At 41.6% G+C, this 16,967-nt stretch overlaps 1 protein-coding gene across 2 annotated transcripts in view; it reads left to right on the top strand.

Moving 5' to 3' along the window:
- The window catches only part of Oma1 (OMA1 zinc metallopeptidase), a 52,905-nt gene that overhangs the window by 17,192 nt on the left and 18,746 nt on the right, over nucleotides 1-16,967 (top strand). For both annotated transcript variants that reach the window (XM_038332858.1, XM_038332859.1), the window contains exons 6-7: nucleotides 421-549; nucleotides 3,355-3,429. In XM_038332858.1, the coding sequence (XP_038188786.1) occupies nucleotides 421-549; nucleotides 3,355-3,429 (204 nt within the window). The remainder of the gene's footprint in view (nucleotides 1-420; nucleotides 550-3,354; nucleotides 3,430-16,967) is intronic.

Raw genomic sequence — 16,967 nt, 5'->3', positions numbered from 1 at the left:
TGGGTGTCCACTGCAGACTGAGCCTTTTCCCTTCCCAGAATTCACCTAGTCTGGTCACTCCACCCTTACTTCCTGCCTTGCTACTGGCCTATCAGTGTTTTATTAAAACCAATACAAGTGACAAATCTTTACAGTGTACAAAGCATTATATCAGAGCAACTTGTCTATTGTACTATGGCATGCCCATGCCCTACACACAAACACACACACACATACACACACACACACACACACACACACACATAAAAACTAAATATAATAAAATAATTAAAAAAAATCAGATCTTTGTTCATGTTGGCCAGTTGAACACACATAATTATTTAGTATGATTAAGTGATGGCTAGAAAGTATAAATGTGTACTGTTTCTATTTACTAAATACTAGTTTATTAAGTGGTTTTCATTGTTTTATTATTTTCAGGCAGAAAAGGCTAGTTTGGTTCACTTACTGGATTTCCTTGGAATGATTTTTCTCACAATGATTTGGGCTGTCTGTCCACGAGACAGCTTGGCACTTCTGGGCCAGTGGATACAATCGAAGCTGCAGGAGGTAAGTCTAAGATGACCTGTGGTGAGCATGCAACAGTACCCATGGAAAGCAGTGTCTATCAGAGCTGTGTTAAAGTCTATCCTGGAGTCAGATATGGAATTTTAGTGCCTGATTTTTATTTTTAGGTGCTGTTCCTATGTAGCATTTAATTAAGGAATTCTACATCTGTTCAGTGATATATAAGGATTGATTAAAAGAGCTACCATGCATTTTTTTCATAGGTGTTGATATCATAGAGAGAAAACCTAGTCACTGGCCCTTCCCTTATCTCTGTGACAGTGGCGTCCTTCCTCCAGAGAGCTCTTTCAAGAAGCCCGAAGTTTTAATGAACATGGGCTGGCTGTGGCTTCATATCATTCTCCATTGCTGCTTATGCAGTTAAACAAACACTGCCTAGAATACATGGGCAGGGGCAGTTTTAGGTGCTTTAGTGCTGATAATAATAATCTCGTGACTGAGTCCCTCATATTCTTCAGAGTGCTGGGTTACTGAGGATCCGTCTTGTCATCCTCACAGCTATGCTAACCAGATTGAAACAGTGCTTCTCAAATTGAAGAAGAAAGAACAGTTAGGTTCAGATGATGGCACATCATGTTTGGAACTTTCTTCTGTCAGTGACCTGCTGGGCTGTCAATGAAGCCCTGCCTCTTAGGCGTAATTTTTCAACTTAATAGTTAAACTGAGAACAGGGATGCCTTTGGTATGGATTCTTTTCTTCTAAATTGAGGCCTCTCAATGACTCTGTTGTTAGTAGATGTTTTTCTCTGCAGTGCCCCGCTTACCGTGTTTTGGAAGCATAAAGGAATGCTGGCAGTGATGCACTGCAGAGCGGGAAATCCCACATTTCTGGCCACTCACTTATTTACCGTGGTGACTGAATGATACACTAAGGCTCTGTTAGCTCCGAACTACTGATGTTTTGGTCTGGATTTTTATTGCTGTGGGGCTTGTCCTGCTCTTGTGGGTTTTCTAGCATATACAGCCTCTATTCAATAGGCGGCCATGGTTCTTGCTTTCCACAGTGTCTCGATGGCTCAGATGGTTAAAGAGCCTTGTTATTCTTGGAGAGGATCTGGGTTCAGTTGGCTTCCAGAACTCATGGTGACTCACAACCATCTCTAATCGGGATTAGATGCCCTCTTGGCCTCCATATGCACCAGGCTTATGCATGGTGTACGTACATGCAGGCAAAACATTTATATACATAAAATAAAATGAATATAAAAATAATAATTTAAAAAATGCTGCTGGAAGCCAGCATGGTGGCATGCTCCTATCATCCCAGCTACTGTGAGGAGCTAAGGCAGGAGGATTGCTTGAGTTCATGTATTTGAGACTACTTAGGTAACAACATCATGACCTTGTTAACTCCAAATATTTACAATGTCCCCAAGAGTCAATAAACAAACAAACAAACAACTAAATCACACTTGAGAGCCACTGCTTTCAGTGATTTTGTGTAGTATCTGGCACAAAGCAAGAACTCTGTTAATAGGGATGATTGATTTTATTATTGGTCCATGTAATCTTCTGTGCAAATCGAGGAGTAGGTTACTAGCTCATTTTGCATATTGCCCTATGAGTTCTTCTGTTGAAGCAGTTGCTCCATTGGGTTGGTACACTCAGTGTTGCACACTTGGTTTGTGCACTGAGAGCTGACCCCTGCCTCGCAGTTCTCTAGCTTAAAACCTGTAGCTGAGAGGGAAGGAAGTCCTGGGCCACGCTCACATACTGTGAGCAGAGGCTAGGTTGCTTGTATCTGTCACAAGCATGTTGCTGTGTTTGAAAAGTTGCTTCCTGGATTAATAGCTCCTTTGTCAAAAGTCCTGCTTTTCCGAAATCTCGGTGGGGACCTCCAATTGCCGCGCACCACGCCCCCGTGACTGCGCTCTGTGCGCTGGCACCCAGTTCGCGAGCTTCGGGCAAGGGGGCTGGAGGTTAAAATGCACAGACACACAGAGAGAGAGAGACAGCGACACGGGTCATCCTTGAATTCCCCAAGAATGCCCCCTTTATTGTGTTCAGGGGCAGATTATATAGAGATAGCCATGCCCCAGCCAAACCCACCAGAAACCACTCTCCTGCCATCAGTTACTCCTGAAGGTCTCGTGCTCAGAGCAGCTGGAGGCACTCAGATCAGGGGATTACAAGAAATTCAGGATCTGGGGTCTCACTGCTCCCAACACTGCTTCTTGATCCAGTTCCTACAAAGTTCTAGTGCTTACTGCAAATTAGAATTTAATTGGAAAACATTCTCATAAATACAAGTAATTAGGAAAATTAAAGTTACGGTAACTGTTCTTTTTTTTAAATTAAATCAGAAGAAAGTTTTATTTTCCTAACTAATCAATATTTAGAAAAGGAAATGAAGATAATTAATCACAGAAGGGGCTCTCCTCTGTGGTTAATTTTCCTACTGATGTTTTCGGCTAGTGTTATTGGCTCTCATATACCTGTATTTTTTTTTTTAGAACTGTGAGATTCATGTTCCTTGGCCCTAGTTAAGTCTGTCCCACTATGTTCTCCTCAGCAGCACTTTCTTCAGAAGGAGAAATTTTACGTGGGAAGTGAAATGAGCTGATGGCAGCAGAAGCTGTCCGGGCAGAAGCATCCCTAGCTTCCTTATTTTCCTGTTTAATGCAGAAGTCTAATGGAAGAAACAATGGCCTCATTTACATTTTCAGTCTTAGAGGACAGACATTTCATACTAGATTTTCTGTGGAATTAATTTAACATTCATTTTTTAATTCCTTTGATCATGAAATAAATCCACTTAATGAAGTTTTTTTCTGTCCTACTTCTCAGTATGTGTTTGATAGACCGTACAGTAGAACACTGGAGGCCGAAGCCGACAAGATTGGACTGCAGCTTGCTGCAAAGGTAAAGTGATCAATAGCTGAAAACACAGTGTCCCTCGCACAGCTGACCAAAATGTGTGCTGTCTTGACGTTTGGCGCAAGCACAGGCCAAACATTAAGTCATGCACTGTGTTAACCCTTTGTAGTACTCATCTTTATATTATTATAACAAAATTTTACAGACAGCTCAAGTATAATAAAAGGTTTGCTGAGCCCACAGTTATGAAGTTTAGGGGATGTGTTAAATGCCCGTGTTGGCTCAGTTCTGATGAGCGCAGAAGATGGTGTTACATTATGGCAGGATCATGTGCAGAAGCAAGTCAGTTGCATCTAGAACCAGAGAAGAGAAAAAGAGATGACAATCAAGGTGGCACAGTCCCTTTTCAAGGGCACATCCTCAATGTCGTAAGCAGTCTGTTATTTGGCTCCCTTTGAAGGGTTTGTCACCTCCCTGGAGCAACTCATTAGTCACAGTGGAGCCTTGGGGGTGACTTAGCCCTCATCCCCACCATAGTACTTTCCATAAGTCTATAATACTTGCAGGCTGTATCTCTTAAAGGAGTGAATGAGTAGCTGAAAATATTCAGCTCTCTTCTCCATATGTGACTGTAATTGGCAGGATGTATTAAAAGTTTTAAATTTTATTAGAAAGCATTTTTTGCATGCATGAAATTTTTGGTTATAGACACGAAGTATGCAAATTAAAACTTCAAAAACATATGAATGTGTAATACCTTAGGCCCTTATTGCTGTGTGTGTCCTCTGGAAGGCCAGTGCTGCCTCTCTTCTACGCCCCTTGTCGCTGTGACCTAATGGGGGGCTGAGAAAACAAGACTGTGTGAGCATCTGCTGCTGAGCTGTGTCATGGAGAACAAGCGGGGTCAGTGTAGCAGCTGGCTCTCTGCAAGCTCCAGGGTGGCTCTTGGGCCTCACAGGTTTGTGCTATTTCTCTGTTGGGCAGGAGCCTTCACCCCTAATTACTATTTTAATCACCTGTGGTAGCTGAGTTATCATTTTTAGCAGAGCATTTTTAAATGAGTATAAACTATGTAGTTTATGTATTAAATTACAATGTTATTTGGCCCTTTGTTGAGTTTCCAGTAGTTATTAATTATTAAAAGTCACTGTTATTTAACTTGTTATTGTGAATCTTAATGGATTTGGCTCTGAAAATGATACTACATATTTACAAAAGTAAAAGTGTCTCTTGGCACGTTAAGTAAGAAGGATCAGGCAAGTGGTATCAGGCTCTGTGCGTTAAGAGGTTATGAGTAAGGCCCAAAGCCGGTGTGTATGGGCTCCTAATCTGAGTGCACCGGACTCTCTCACAAGGTTCCCCTTATGTGCATTTTGTGCTCTGGTTAAGAAGCTTTAGTTTACCTTAGTAAGTTGATTCTGTCTGAGTTCTAAGAAACCTTATTATATTAGCTCTTTTCTGTCACAAGAAGTGACAAGGTAGTTCCGTTTTCTCCATGGACAGCTAACATCCTCAGCCTCAGTTATTGAGAGGTAGATCTGGGGCATGCTGACGTAACACCTGCAATTGTAGTACCTTAGAGGTGGAGGTAGGAGGAGCAGAAGTGCAAGGCTAGCCTGAGCTACATGACACTCCGCCTGGAAAGGCTGGACAGACAAAAACTGTTATTTTTGTCGTAAGAATTAATTGCCTTTTTGGAGATTTGCTTCCTTGTGACTAGTCATTCATCCCTGGCACAGTTCCTTTAGGGGGTTCTGCAGTGTGGACTTGATGTTCTTGGATCTTTGCATGCTTGTATACATTTTATAATGATATTATTAAATTATATGTCCATAAAAACTTGCCTGGGCATTTGATGGGCTAATTGACCAGTATCTAACGCACTGAATTTTCCCATCTAAGAATGATATATTTGTTATTTACTTAGCTGTTGTTTAATTAGTCTTAATAATGCTTTAAACTTGGTTTTGTATATAGGGATGGCATATATTTTGTCTGATTTATAAAGTGTTTGATATTAAGATATACTCATTTAAAAATAAATTTCTTGCCGATAGAAATATAATTGACTTACATAACTGACCTTGTCTCTATCAACCAACCCACCTACCTGTCTGCCTCCCTCCCCCCCCCCCCGTCCTCCCTTCCTTCCTAATTAGTGTTTCCCCTTCTTATTATTAGTGTAACATCCAGATGTCAGCACAAGCTGATGGTGGGCAACTTTGTTTTCCCTGATCCTAGAAGAAGGAAATATCTGGTTCTTCACATCCATTCTCATGGTTCTTGTAAGGTTTCTCAGAGGTTGTATTAGCTGTGTTTCTGTTGCTGTGATAAATCCCCGTGACCAAGGAGTGTTTATTTGAGCTTCTGGTTGCAGAGAGGTAAGACCCAGTGTGGCAGGGAAGAATGGCATTGAGCAGCAGGAGCAGGAAGCCAACAGCTAAGACCTCAAGTAGAGCAGGAAGTGGAGAGAGCCAACTAGAAGTGCCCCCAGGCTTTCAGTCTTAAAGCCCCAGTGACTGTGTTCTCCATCAAGGCCACACCACCCAAACCTCCTTACACAGTGTGTAAAAGCCTGTGGGGCCTTCCTCATTCACTTCACCACAGGGGCTGCTCATCAGGTGGAGGGGTCTGCCTTTAGTTCCTCATGGTTTGGGAAATGGTTTTCATTATGAAAGAATATTGTAGCTTGTCACTTAATTTATTGAATTTATTGAGATGGTTATGTTTTTTCTTCTTCAATTTTTAATGTGGATTGGCTATAGGAGACAGTGGCCTGAAATTTAGATTTTCAGGAATTGTTTTCTTGAATGCCCCTCTCATTCTCACCTTCATGAAGATTTCAGGTGAATCCTTATGGAGTGGGGACTGTCTGTATGCCAGGGTGTTGGGGACTGTCTATATGCCATGGTGTTGGGGACTGTCTGTATGCCAGGGTGTTGGGGACTGTCTGTATGCCAGGGTGTTGGGAACTGTCTGTATGCCAGGGTGTTGGGGACTGTCTATATGCCATGGTGTTGGGGACTGTCTGTTTGCCAGGGTGTTGGGGACTGTCTGTTTGCCAGGGTGTTGGGGACTGTTTGTATGCAAGACTATGTGTTTACCTGTCAGGTGTTGACAGGCTGTTTATTTTTTGTTTAGTTTAAAAACACATTATTGTTTTCTTTGTGATTTCTTTTAGCTCATGGATTATTTAGGGGATTATTGCATAGTTTGGGGATCTTTTGTGATTTCTGGTTGCCATGTGTTTTTGACTTCCAGTTCACATTCTGAGTGGAGGGCACGCTGAGTGAGAAGCATCTTTGGAGCTGTCTTAGTTTTGTCTCAGTGGGGTGTCCTTGGCAGAGCTTCTGCCCGTGCAGACACAGTGTTCTGTGGATGACTATTTGGTCAAGTTTTTTGATTTGGTTGTTTCAGCTCTCTTATTGTAGAGATTATTACTATTAAGCTGTTTTATTATTTATCGTTGTTCACCTTTTTCTTCCCCTTTCTAGTTATTTACAGAGCTTTGTAGTCTTTTATTATGATTATAGCATTTTCTTTATCTCTTTTTAGTTCTGTCAACTATTTCTTTGCATAGCTTATAATGAGCTAGCTTCCTGGTAGACTGATGCTTTTTTATATATCAGTATAAGAATATAACTTGGGGCTGGGTGGGTGGCTCAGTGGTTAATAAGGCTTGCTACTCTGAGGCCAGTCTACTCCTAGCACCCATGCCAGTGGCTCACAGGTACCTGTGGCTTCAGTTTTAGGGAATCAGTTACCCCTTTCTGGCATCTGTGGGCATCTGTACTCATGTGCACACACCCCTACACAGACAGACAGACAGACAGAACACTCACACACACACAATCAAAAATAATGCTTTAAAACCTATTTTTGAAGAAAATGACCCTTTATCCCTGGTAATGCTTCTTGCCTAATGTCTGCCTTGTCTTTAATTTTGTTTTCATCTTCTCGCTCTTCCTCCCATATTCTTTTGCGTTGTACAAGAGTGTTGTTCTTTGCAGTCTCTTGTTTTCAGTCTTTTTTGTGTTTTTATATGTATATCTTATAAATAGTACATCTTTTTCCTTTTAATCTTTCTATTTTGGGGCAGAGTGCACACTCTATTTTGTGTTTCTTTTTCCTTTCCTTTCCTTTTCTTCTCTCTCTCTTTCTTTTTCTCTCTCTTTCTTTCTTTCTCTCTCTCTTTCTGTCTCTCTTTCTCTCTCTCTCTCTCTCTCTCTCTCTCTTTCTTTCTTTCTTTCTTATTTTTTCTTTTGATATAGGGTTTCTCTGTATAACAGCCTTGGTTGCCCAGGAACTTATTTTGTAGACCAGGTTGGCCTTGAACTTGGAGATCCACCTGCCTCTGCCTCCTGAGCACTGGGATTAAAGGCGTGCAGCCGCTGTGCCCAGCAGGTTTCTGTTTCCTGTTTACCGTGGTGTAGAACATGTTTCATGTGTGTCTTTGTCATTCCTGTGTCTTCCTTTGTGAATTGTCTGGTCAGATGTTTTGCCTGTTTCTTAAACTGTGTTGTTGGCCTTCCTGAATTTACATGCTTTTCAGTGACTTGCCAGAATCAAATCCTTTCTTAGCTATATGTATTGCAAGAATTTTTTTATCATTCTGTGGCATCTTTTAATTTTTTAATGACTTTATTTTGAAGAACAAAGTTTAATGCTTTTGGGAAGTCTAATTTTTTTCCTTTGGGTTTAATTGTTGTTCTAATTTCCTAAGATGGAAGCTCAGATTATTATTTGTAGATTTTCATGTTCTTAAATTAACATAGGCAGTTAAAGCTAAAATTTCCGCTTGTCATTATTTGAATTTGAAACATTTTGATACGTGCTTTCATCATTGTCATTAAGTACAAATATTTCCTAATATCCTTTGTAATTTTCTTCTTTTATATACAGATTGTTTTAATTCATGTAATGTCTAGATATTTGGAGTTCGTCTAAATGTTTTATCATTGTTTATTTCTAATTTACTTCCTTACAAGTCCGAGAGCACACGCTGTAGAATCTTAATCTTTGGCTGGCTGTTTTTATGTCAACCTGAGACAAGCTAGAGTCAGCTGGGAAGAGGGAACGTCAGTTGAGAAAATGCCCCCCAAAAATTGGCTTGTAGGGAAGTGTATTCTCTAGTGATGTGGGAGGGTCCAGTTTACTGCAGTCACTGGTCCTGGCTGCTGCAAGAGTGCAGACGGAGCAAGCCACGAAGGTGGCGTGAGCACGAGCCTCCGGCCATGCCTCTGCCTCAGGTCCCTGCCTTGTGTTGCTGCCCAGCTTTCTTTGGTAACGGGCTGTGACCTGAGAATATAAGCTGGGATCCACCCTTCCTCCCTAAGTCACTTTGGTCTTGGTGTTCACACTATAGAAACCTAGCTACAGATGCTTGGTTTTAGGAAGCCCTTGACCTGTCTTGGTGACTGCGCTCTACAGTAACTGAGTGGCTTTCCACAAGCAAGTATTAGATTGAGTTGGTTCGCTATATCATCCACATTAATATTCTAATCTCCGTTAGAGAGATATTTTAGCTATGAATGTTGACTTGTCTGGTAGTTTTAGTTTCATGCAATTTGAAGTCTGTTTAAGACACATACATATTTGGGATTCTTTTCTACTTTTGAATTGTTTGATCATTTTGAAGTAAATCCATTTACTTATTTAGTCATTCAGTTTTTTAATTGTTTGTTTATTTGTTTGATTCAAGGCACCACTCTGTAGCCCCGGTTGGCCCAGAACTCACAAAGAATTCCCCTGCATCCCAAATACTGGTATTAAAGGCACACACCACCATACCTGGATTCTTTTTCTTTTCTTTTTATTTTTTATTTCTTTTATTTTTTTTGTCTCTACTAATTTCTTTTTTAAAATTTGAAGCCAGTTTCTGAATGTATTATCGCTCACTTAGTTATCCTGTTTATTTCTTTGACCTTGGCCTTTGCTGTGAGCTAGATGAGCCTTTTAGATTAAACGTCATTGACCCTGGTTATATTTAGTTTTGTCACTTTTCTGTTTGTGTTACTGCAAATTTGGGGTCCCTTAGTGGTCACCAGAAGACAAAGAGGAAATTGGGGTCCCCTCTTGTTTTTCCAAATTGCATTAATATGAGAATTTAAGGATGAACTCAGTGGAAGAGTTTAAAACAAACCAAATACAAACCAGGTCAGGCCAACTGTAGATCCAGAGGAGGGGGCTGGAGAAGAGGAAAGGAAATCGTGCTGTCTCGCTGGGCACAGAGGCCAGCCTCAGGAGAGACAGGCAGCCATGTACCCGGGAGGGGTGCTTCTGAGAAAGAGTAAGAAAGCCCAAATGTGGGAGAAGCCCAAAGGGTTAGGAAAAACGTACTTAGAATAAGAGATAGAAGAAAAGAAATTCTCTTTTATGAATAGTTTGGGAAAGTGGAGGGACTTGCCCAGAGGGCTGTGGCCTGGCCAGCCACTGGGTGAGGGTGAGGATCCTGAGATCAAGAGTTCAATTTCTCCTTAAAAGACTATTATTCTGCTCTTTAGCACAGTGAGCTGACCAGCTTAGGGGTGATCCCTTGACTGAGCTGGACCAACATGAATGAGGAACTTTTGTCTTAGTATTTTCAGTATCGCAGGGGGTAGATTGTTTTTCGAGTGCTGTTGGCTGAAGTCACAGTCAGATTCTAGCAGTCTATGTGCTGGCTGTTTTCAACAGTGTTCCTTCAGTGGGGCATTGATTTCAACACCTCACTGCTTTCATGACTTAGGTCTGGCCACTGCATCTTCTGCACATACGTATTGTTCTGAGTCAGGGGCACAGATAGGTTGCAAAGGAGAACTAGGAAATGTGGAAACTCAGAGCCAAGCTTTCAACTTAGCTTTAGTCCAAAACACAGGAAGATCTTAAAGATCAGTAGATCCTGCACAGGCTTCTCAGAGAAATAATTCCCATACCAGGGTCTGTTTAAAAAGTAGATTTCTCATTTGCCTGATTTTCTATTTTTCTCCCTTCATGCTAGAAGCCAGTGAGGGATTTGACTGGAGTTGAGGTGGAATATGTCATTTCGTCTGTTCTCTGGCTGTAAGCTTTCTCCCTTCCGTCTGTGAATCAGGGAGGCTGTTGCTCTGGAAGCAGGCAGCACCTTCAGGAATGCTTAAGTCTTGTTTCTTGTATAGGTTTTCAGTGTTAAGTTCTTTCCTGGCTTGTGTTTGATTTATATTTTCCTATAATCATTAAATAATAGCTGCCTGTAACCCAGGCTGCAAAGTTGTCATCTCTGGGATGTGTGGCTACCAGCTGCTTTGCCCATTACTGCAAGCTGGCATGCTTTGGAGGAGTATTGTTGTGGGACACAAGATTTGAAATCTGTGGTTCTTGCTCTCAGCAAGCTGATGATGACCTCTGACGCTTTCTCACTGTCCCCTTTAAGAGGCCGTCCCGTTGTCTTTTCTCTTGTTTTTAACTTACTTTATTCATGGTTGCTAAGCTTGCATTTTTGTCTTTGCTTTTCTGTTGATTGATGTGCAGCATCAACCTAGTCTGTGTTTTCTTTGTGTTTACTGTGCTCACGTGACTGTTGCTTGGTATTTTTCATCTGTTTGTTAGATTCTCATTGATTACACTTTAACATAAAGCATTTGCTCCATTCTTATTCTCCTCTGGGACTAGAAATATATGTACCTATTTGTTTGAGAGCGTCATGTTCCTCTTTCATTGCTTCTTGTTTTTATAGTTTCTGTACTTGTCAGCGTGAATGTGTTCTGTTGTAGCTCACTAATTCTCATCTATACCATTCTGCATTGAACTCGGTGTCTTCATCCAGAGGAGCGCCACTGTCTAGGATAGGCCCTGAGGGATGGCATGTGTTCTGTAGTTCCCCTCTAGACCTTTCCGGAACACTGGCCCTAGGCTTTATCTTCCGTTCTCGTTGCACCAAGTCTCTACTTGGTTTGGGGCCTACATTTTCTTTAATAAGTTTTCTTTAAGAATGTTCAGATGTGCCGGGCGGTGGTGGCGCACGCCTTTAATCCCAGCACTTGGGAGGCAGAGGCAGGCGGATCTCTGTGAGTTCGAGGCCAGCCTGGTCTACAAGAGCTAGTTCAGGACAGGCTCTAAAAAAACTGCAGATCCTAGCTTATTTCCCAGAAACGCTGTATATATTCTAGTGAACACTTAAAAAAAAGAAAAAAGAAAAAGAAAAAAAGTGTAAAAAAGCTGCAGAGAAACCCTGTCTCAAAAAAAAAAAAAAACAAAAAACAAAAAAAAAACAAAAAAAAAAAGAATGTTCAGATGTTTTGGCGAATCTGTGCTTGGCGCCATGTCTCTGTTGTCTGTTTTTAACCCCAGTCTTCACCTTTATGAGTTACAGACAAACTCTTAGTTATCTCACTGCTACTTTCTCCATAAGCTTCAGTAGCAAGTGTTTGGGTAGCATGTACCGGGATGCTCGGATGTCCATCATTGCCAGGTTTCTAACCAGCAATGACAAAGGACAAAGTTAAGCCCTATCATTAGACCAGTCTTTAGGTCTCTAGATTTAATGTTCATCGTTCCCCCACCAACAAACATCTTTGTTCTGTTTTTACTTTCTCTCTTGTCCTCATGTGCAAAAGGTGGGATATTCTTAACTAATGCTAGACTTTACAGGTCTGGCTGCCTTGATGCGTCTAAAGTTTGGGTTTTCTACCCCTGTAACAGCCAAATGCTTCCTTCGTTCCATCTTCCTGTTGGATTCCTGCCAGATTCTGCCATGTTTTTAGCCTGCTGCTCCTCTTTGCTTCAGTGGGTTCCCTGAGGGTTAGACTAGCTTTGGTGAATTTCCTCCTTTCAGGATTTTGGTGTCTGTCTTGGCCAGCCTGGTGACTCTTCCATCCTCTGGCCAAGTCTTCTTTGTATTCTCTGGTTGTTTTTGTCAGGGACACTGGTTTGTTAGGAACTCCTCTACACTGCCAGAAGAGAAAGCACCCGACTTTAGGTAGCACTGAATGTTCTTCAATGTTCTGATTGTTTTTGTCAGGGACACTGGTTTGTTAGGAACTCCTTTACGCTACCAGAAGAGAAAGCGCCTGATTTTAAATAGCACTGAATATTCCATAATAATGATAAGTTGAGTTATTTGCCATTAAAAAGCATTTGAATAGTTTTTAGGAATTGCTAATATTGTAAATAATTTTGGAAAAGATATTCTATTCATATATCCTTAAACTCCATGAGTTTTTCCTCCCTTCCTTCTTTCCCTCTTCCTTCCTCTTTTCTTTCTTTCTGCTTTTCTTTCTCCCCTTTCTCCCCTTCCTTCTCTCTGAATTCATATTCCATTCCCTCTTTCTGTCTTCCCGCTCCCCTCCTCCCCTCTCACACTCATTGTCCTTTCCCCCTCTCTCTTGTGCTAGGGCTCAGACTCAGAGCTTTACACCCCCAGGCAGTTTCTTACAACTGAACTGTACTCAGCACCATTCCATAAGCTTTTACTATTTCTTTAAGATAAGTAAGTGGAGCTTAGGATATATATATATATATATATATATATATATATATATATATATATATATATATATTCTGTATTCAAAAATGCTAATGCCAGGTTTCAGTAACCTGTGAGAATACCTTTTTTTTCTTAATATTTACAACACTGTGTTCAACCATGTTAGGTTTTGTCAGTTTGGATGGAAAAAATAGTATCTTTCAGGTTTTTTTTAACTAGGGTCTCTCATTGTATCCCTCTGACTCACTATATAGACCAGGATGGCCTAGAACTGAAATATACCCACCTGCCTCTGTCTCTCCAGAGTGCTGGGATCAAAGGCATGCACCATACACAGCCTCTCATTGGTTTTTGAAATTTTCTTTTCTAGACTCCTGGAAAGGCTGAACATACTGTCTCAGTTTTATTGGCTCCTTAATATTCTCTACTGCAGAGTGCCTTCATTGTGCTTGTTGGTTAGATGTTTGAAATGTATATTTTAGGATTGCATGTGGAGTTTCTAAGTAGCTGTAGATGAAGAAGCTGAGGCAGTGTTTGAGAGTAGCTCAGTGCTGGGTTGTCCAGGCAGATCAGGACAGCAGCTGCCACAGTCCAGCTCTGTGTTGGGGGACTTGGTAAGTCTTCTCCTCTGAGAGCAGACAAGTCAGTGAAGAGATGATGAAGCCTCTTCAATTACAACGTGGCAAACCATTTTGGAAAAGTATATTTGGACAGGTAAGAGCATGGTTGCCTTTTCTGAAGCACACTAAATGTGTTGTGCAGCGTGAGACTTCCATTGCAATAATTTGTTCTGTTTATGTCAAGCACAAAGAAATGTTGCCATAGATGTTAAATTTGTCTTTGTTATGCAACACTCAGGATGAAAAATGCCATTTCTAAAGCACAAGTATTTATTTCCTGTCAGAAAGAGAAGCAGTACGAAGGCTTTGAATATAGTATTTATGCTGCCTTTATTCTGTGAAAGCATCCTTTTAGATAAGAATATCTCTAGTTCCAGTTACTGCCTGCTCTCCCAGTACTGTGCGGTGCTGGAGGTGTGGAGCCTGGCCGACCCACTGCACAGCTGCTCCATCAAGTGCTTACTGCTATGACCATCGTCTCCTTTTTGCAGGGGAAGGAGCTGAAGCCCACATAGGCTCTCTTAGCTTCTTTTTCAAAGGTACAACAGTAAAAGTGATTCAAACTGGAATGGGACAGAGATTCATTTATTGATTTTTCTTGCTCATCATGGAGACATTTGTTCTGTTATGAGCTACAGGAGTCAATTTCCTTATTGGTGAGGCCAGCTACTTGGCAGGAAGCCATCTATGGGAGATGTTGTTGTTGTTGGCTTTTAGCTTATGGTTCAAGGAGATACAATCATGGTGGATACAGTCCAGCATGGAGGTAAGAACATGAGGCAGCTGATCATACTGTGTCCCCAGTCAGGAAGCAGAAAGTAGACAGGAAGTGAGACCAGGCTGTACACCCTCAATGCCCACACCTAATAACCTGCTTCTACAAGTGAGGTGAGAATCAAAGTCTAAACCCTTTTTAGGTACTGGTGGAGTGGAGGAATCACCTGCCAAGGACACTGAGTCCCAACAGTAGCATGGCTGCTGAGCTAGATCACCCATGTTTGGGATTCCACCTTTCCGGTTAGCTGTGTGATCCTGAACATGTTATATTTACTTTTCTGCATGAGCTTTCACCACCTGGGTGATGGACTTGGACATTTCTCATTCAGTCAATACAATTCAAGTTCCCGAGGCACCAGTTTTCTGCCTGTGCACGCCCATTGCCGCTTCCTCCAGCCCACAAGGATCTTTTTTTTTTTTGTTTTGTTTTTTTTTGTTGTTGTTTTTCGAGACAGGGTTTCTCTGTGGCTTTGGAGCCTGTCCTGGAACTAGCTCTGGTAGACCAGGCTGGTCTCAAACTCACAGAGATCCGCCTGCCTCTGCCTCCTGAGTGCTGGGATTAAAGGCATGCGCCACCATCGCCCGGCGCCCACAAGGATCTTAAGTCTGTGTATTCAATACTGAATCCTGGAGTTTTGCCCACTTTCTTCCAGTTTGCTCCTTTCCCTGTCAGATGTTCTATCTTGTGTTCAGTATTGTTCTAAATGCCTGCAGCCTGTCGTCATCCTTTCTCATTTAAGATTTAAATCTGATCTTTCACGAAGTCCTGGCAGTTCCTTCTATAAAGTATGTCTCAGTATGTTCCCGTTTCCACTGCTAGCATCCTTTACTGGAATGAAGTTCTGCAGAAACTTCATTATAGCTTTCCTTGACTACATTCATCCTCCCCTCCATTCAACTTGCTACCCAACTACACATAATAAAGCAGGTCTGGTGAGCCAGTGTTGGTCTCTAGATTTCTACTCAGTACCTGGCTGACAGACCTCTAATTCTGATGGACCTTTTTTTTTCTTTTGACATTACAGTAGTCTGATCCAGACCCAGGTGGTAGCCCTCCTCTATAATATGATTTTCATTTATTAACTGAATATGTATTTGCTGCATGCCTGCTATCTGCCAGGTGATTGGAAGTCAGAATGTTTGTAGGAGACAGATATGATCAATTAATAATTTTTAACAAGCTTAGAGCATCACGGGAGAGACATACAGGCAGGTTCATCCCATGGAAGAGGCAACAGAATGGTAGAACTTGTATCCAGGTTAAATGACAGCCCAGGAAGGGGACTGAGAAAGAAGCATCTAGAGCAGAGCTCTCTGAGACAGTTATCCTGGTGTGGTGCTGGGGGAGTCTTGGGGGATTTGCTATGAAAACAGTGTGGTCAAAGGTAAGGAAAACAATGCCCGTTCTGGGAATTGAAATCTCCCTGTGGCTAAAATACAGAGAGTTTAGGAACATCCACAACAAGATGGGGAGGAGAAGGTGGGCAGTGACTTCATGATATTAAGGACTTTAAACTCTGAGCTCAGCGGCAGGGACTTTGGGTGTCACAGAGATCTTGGAACTCTGATTTCTTGCATGTGACCCTAGGCAGGTTACTTAACTCTCTGTTTTCTCTCTGAAAAGAAAGAGGCTAGTGATGCTTCTACTTAAAGTCCTAGTCTGGGTGTCTTGAGCTTGGTTTCTATTTGTGGTCTATACCCTGGGCCCTGGGCCCTGTACCCTGTACCCTGTACCCTGTGTCCTATGCACTGTACCCTGTACCTTGTACTCTGTACCCTGTGACCTGTGTCCTATGTACTGTACCCTGTACCTTGTGCCTTGTGTACTATGCACTGTACCCTGTGCCTTGTACCCTGTGCCCGATACTCTGTACCCTGTACCCTATTTTGGACATTTATAGACCAGGTGCTTTTTTGATTGTTTGTTTGTTTTTGTTTTTGTTTTTTGAGATAGGGTTTCTCTGTAGCTTTGGAGCCTGTCCTGGAACTCACTCTTGTAGACCAGACTGACCTCGAATTCACAGAGATCCACCTGCCTCTGCCTCCCGAGTGCTGCATCCCCACCGCCCGGCTAGACTAGGTGCTTTTATGTATGTGTGAAGCAGTTGAGCAAACTCCCCAGCCCTGCCCTGTAATTCCCATCACATTGCCAAATTATGCTTAGATTTCTTTATAATTATGATTATAGCTTAGCTTCCTTTGTCACACATTAAAAGAGAACAAAGGTGTTGAACCAGGGACAGACACACCCACATTGCATGGTTGGTCTTGCTGCTGTAAGTTGCCATTACCTTTCTGTCTGGGACTTGAGAGTGTGGTCAAGGGGAACTGTTTCTGGGAGGTGAATTTGTTGCTCCTGTGTTGTCCCATTGGATTGGTGAACATTCAAGGTCAAGGCCTAAACAGAACATAGGAAATTCACTGAAATGAAATTATATTTGAGAGACTTTCAAGCAAGAATCTATCTTTTCCTAAAGATTCTTTCTGCTGCTTCTCTACTATTGACTGTGAAGAAGTTAATTTTACATGCTTATGTTTTTATAGTTTAAAATTTCATTTTGGAGAGCTTTGAGTTATTATTAAAAATTATTAGAATGGTTAATTTAAAATTAGCGGTTGACTTGTAGTCTGCTGTAAACTGAGATGAATAAATGGTTCAAATCAGCTGGACAAAAGACTGATTTTGTTGATGTATTTGTTCATTTGTCTTTGTAAGGAAATTTTGACACTTTGCAGTCAGTCAT

This window comes from Arvicola amphibius, chromosome 6, assembly GCF_903992535.2.
Source record: "Arvicola amphibius chromosome 6, mArvAmp1.2, whole genome shotgun sequence".
NCBI classification, from domain to species: Eukaryota; Metazoa; Chordata; class Mammalia; order Rodentia; family Cricetidae; genus Arvicola; species Arvicola amphibius.
The sequence above is the reverse complement of the archived record's forward strand: the minus strand, read 5'-3'. Positions and strand labels throughout refer to the sequence as shown.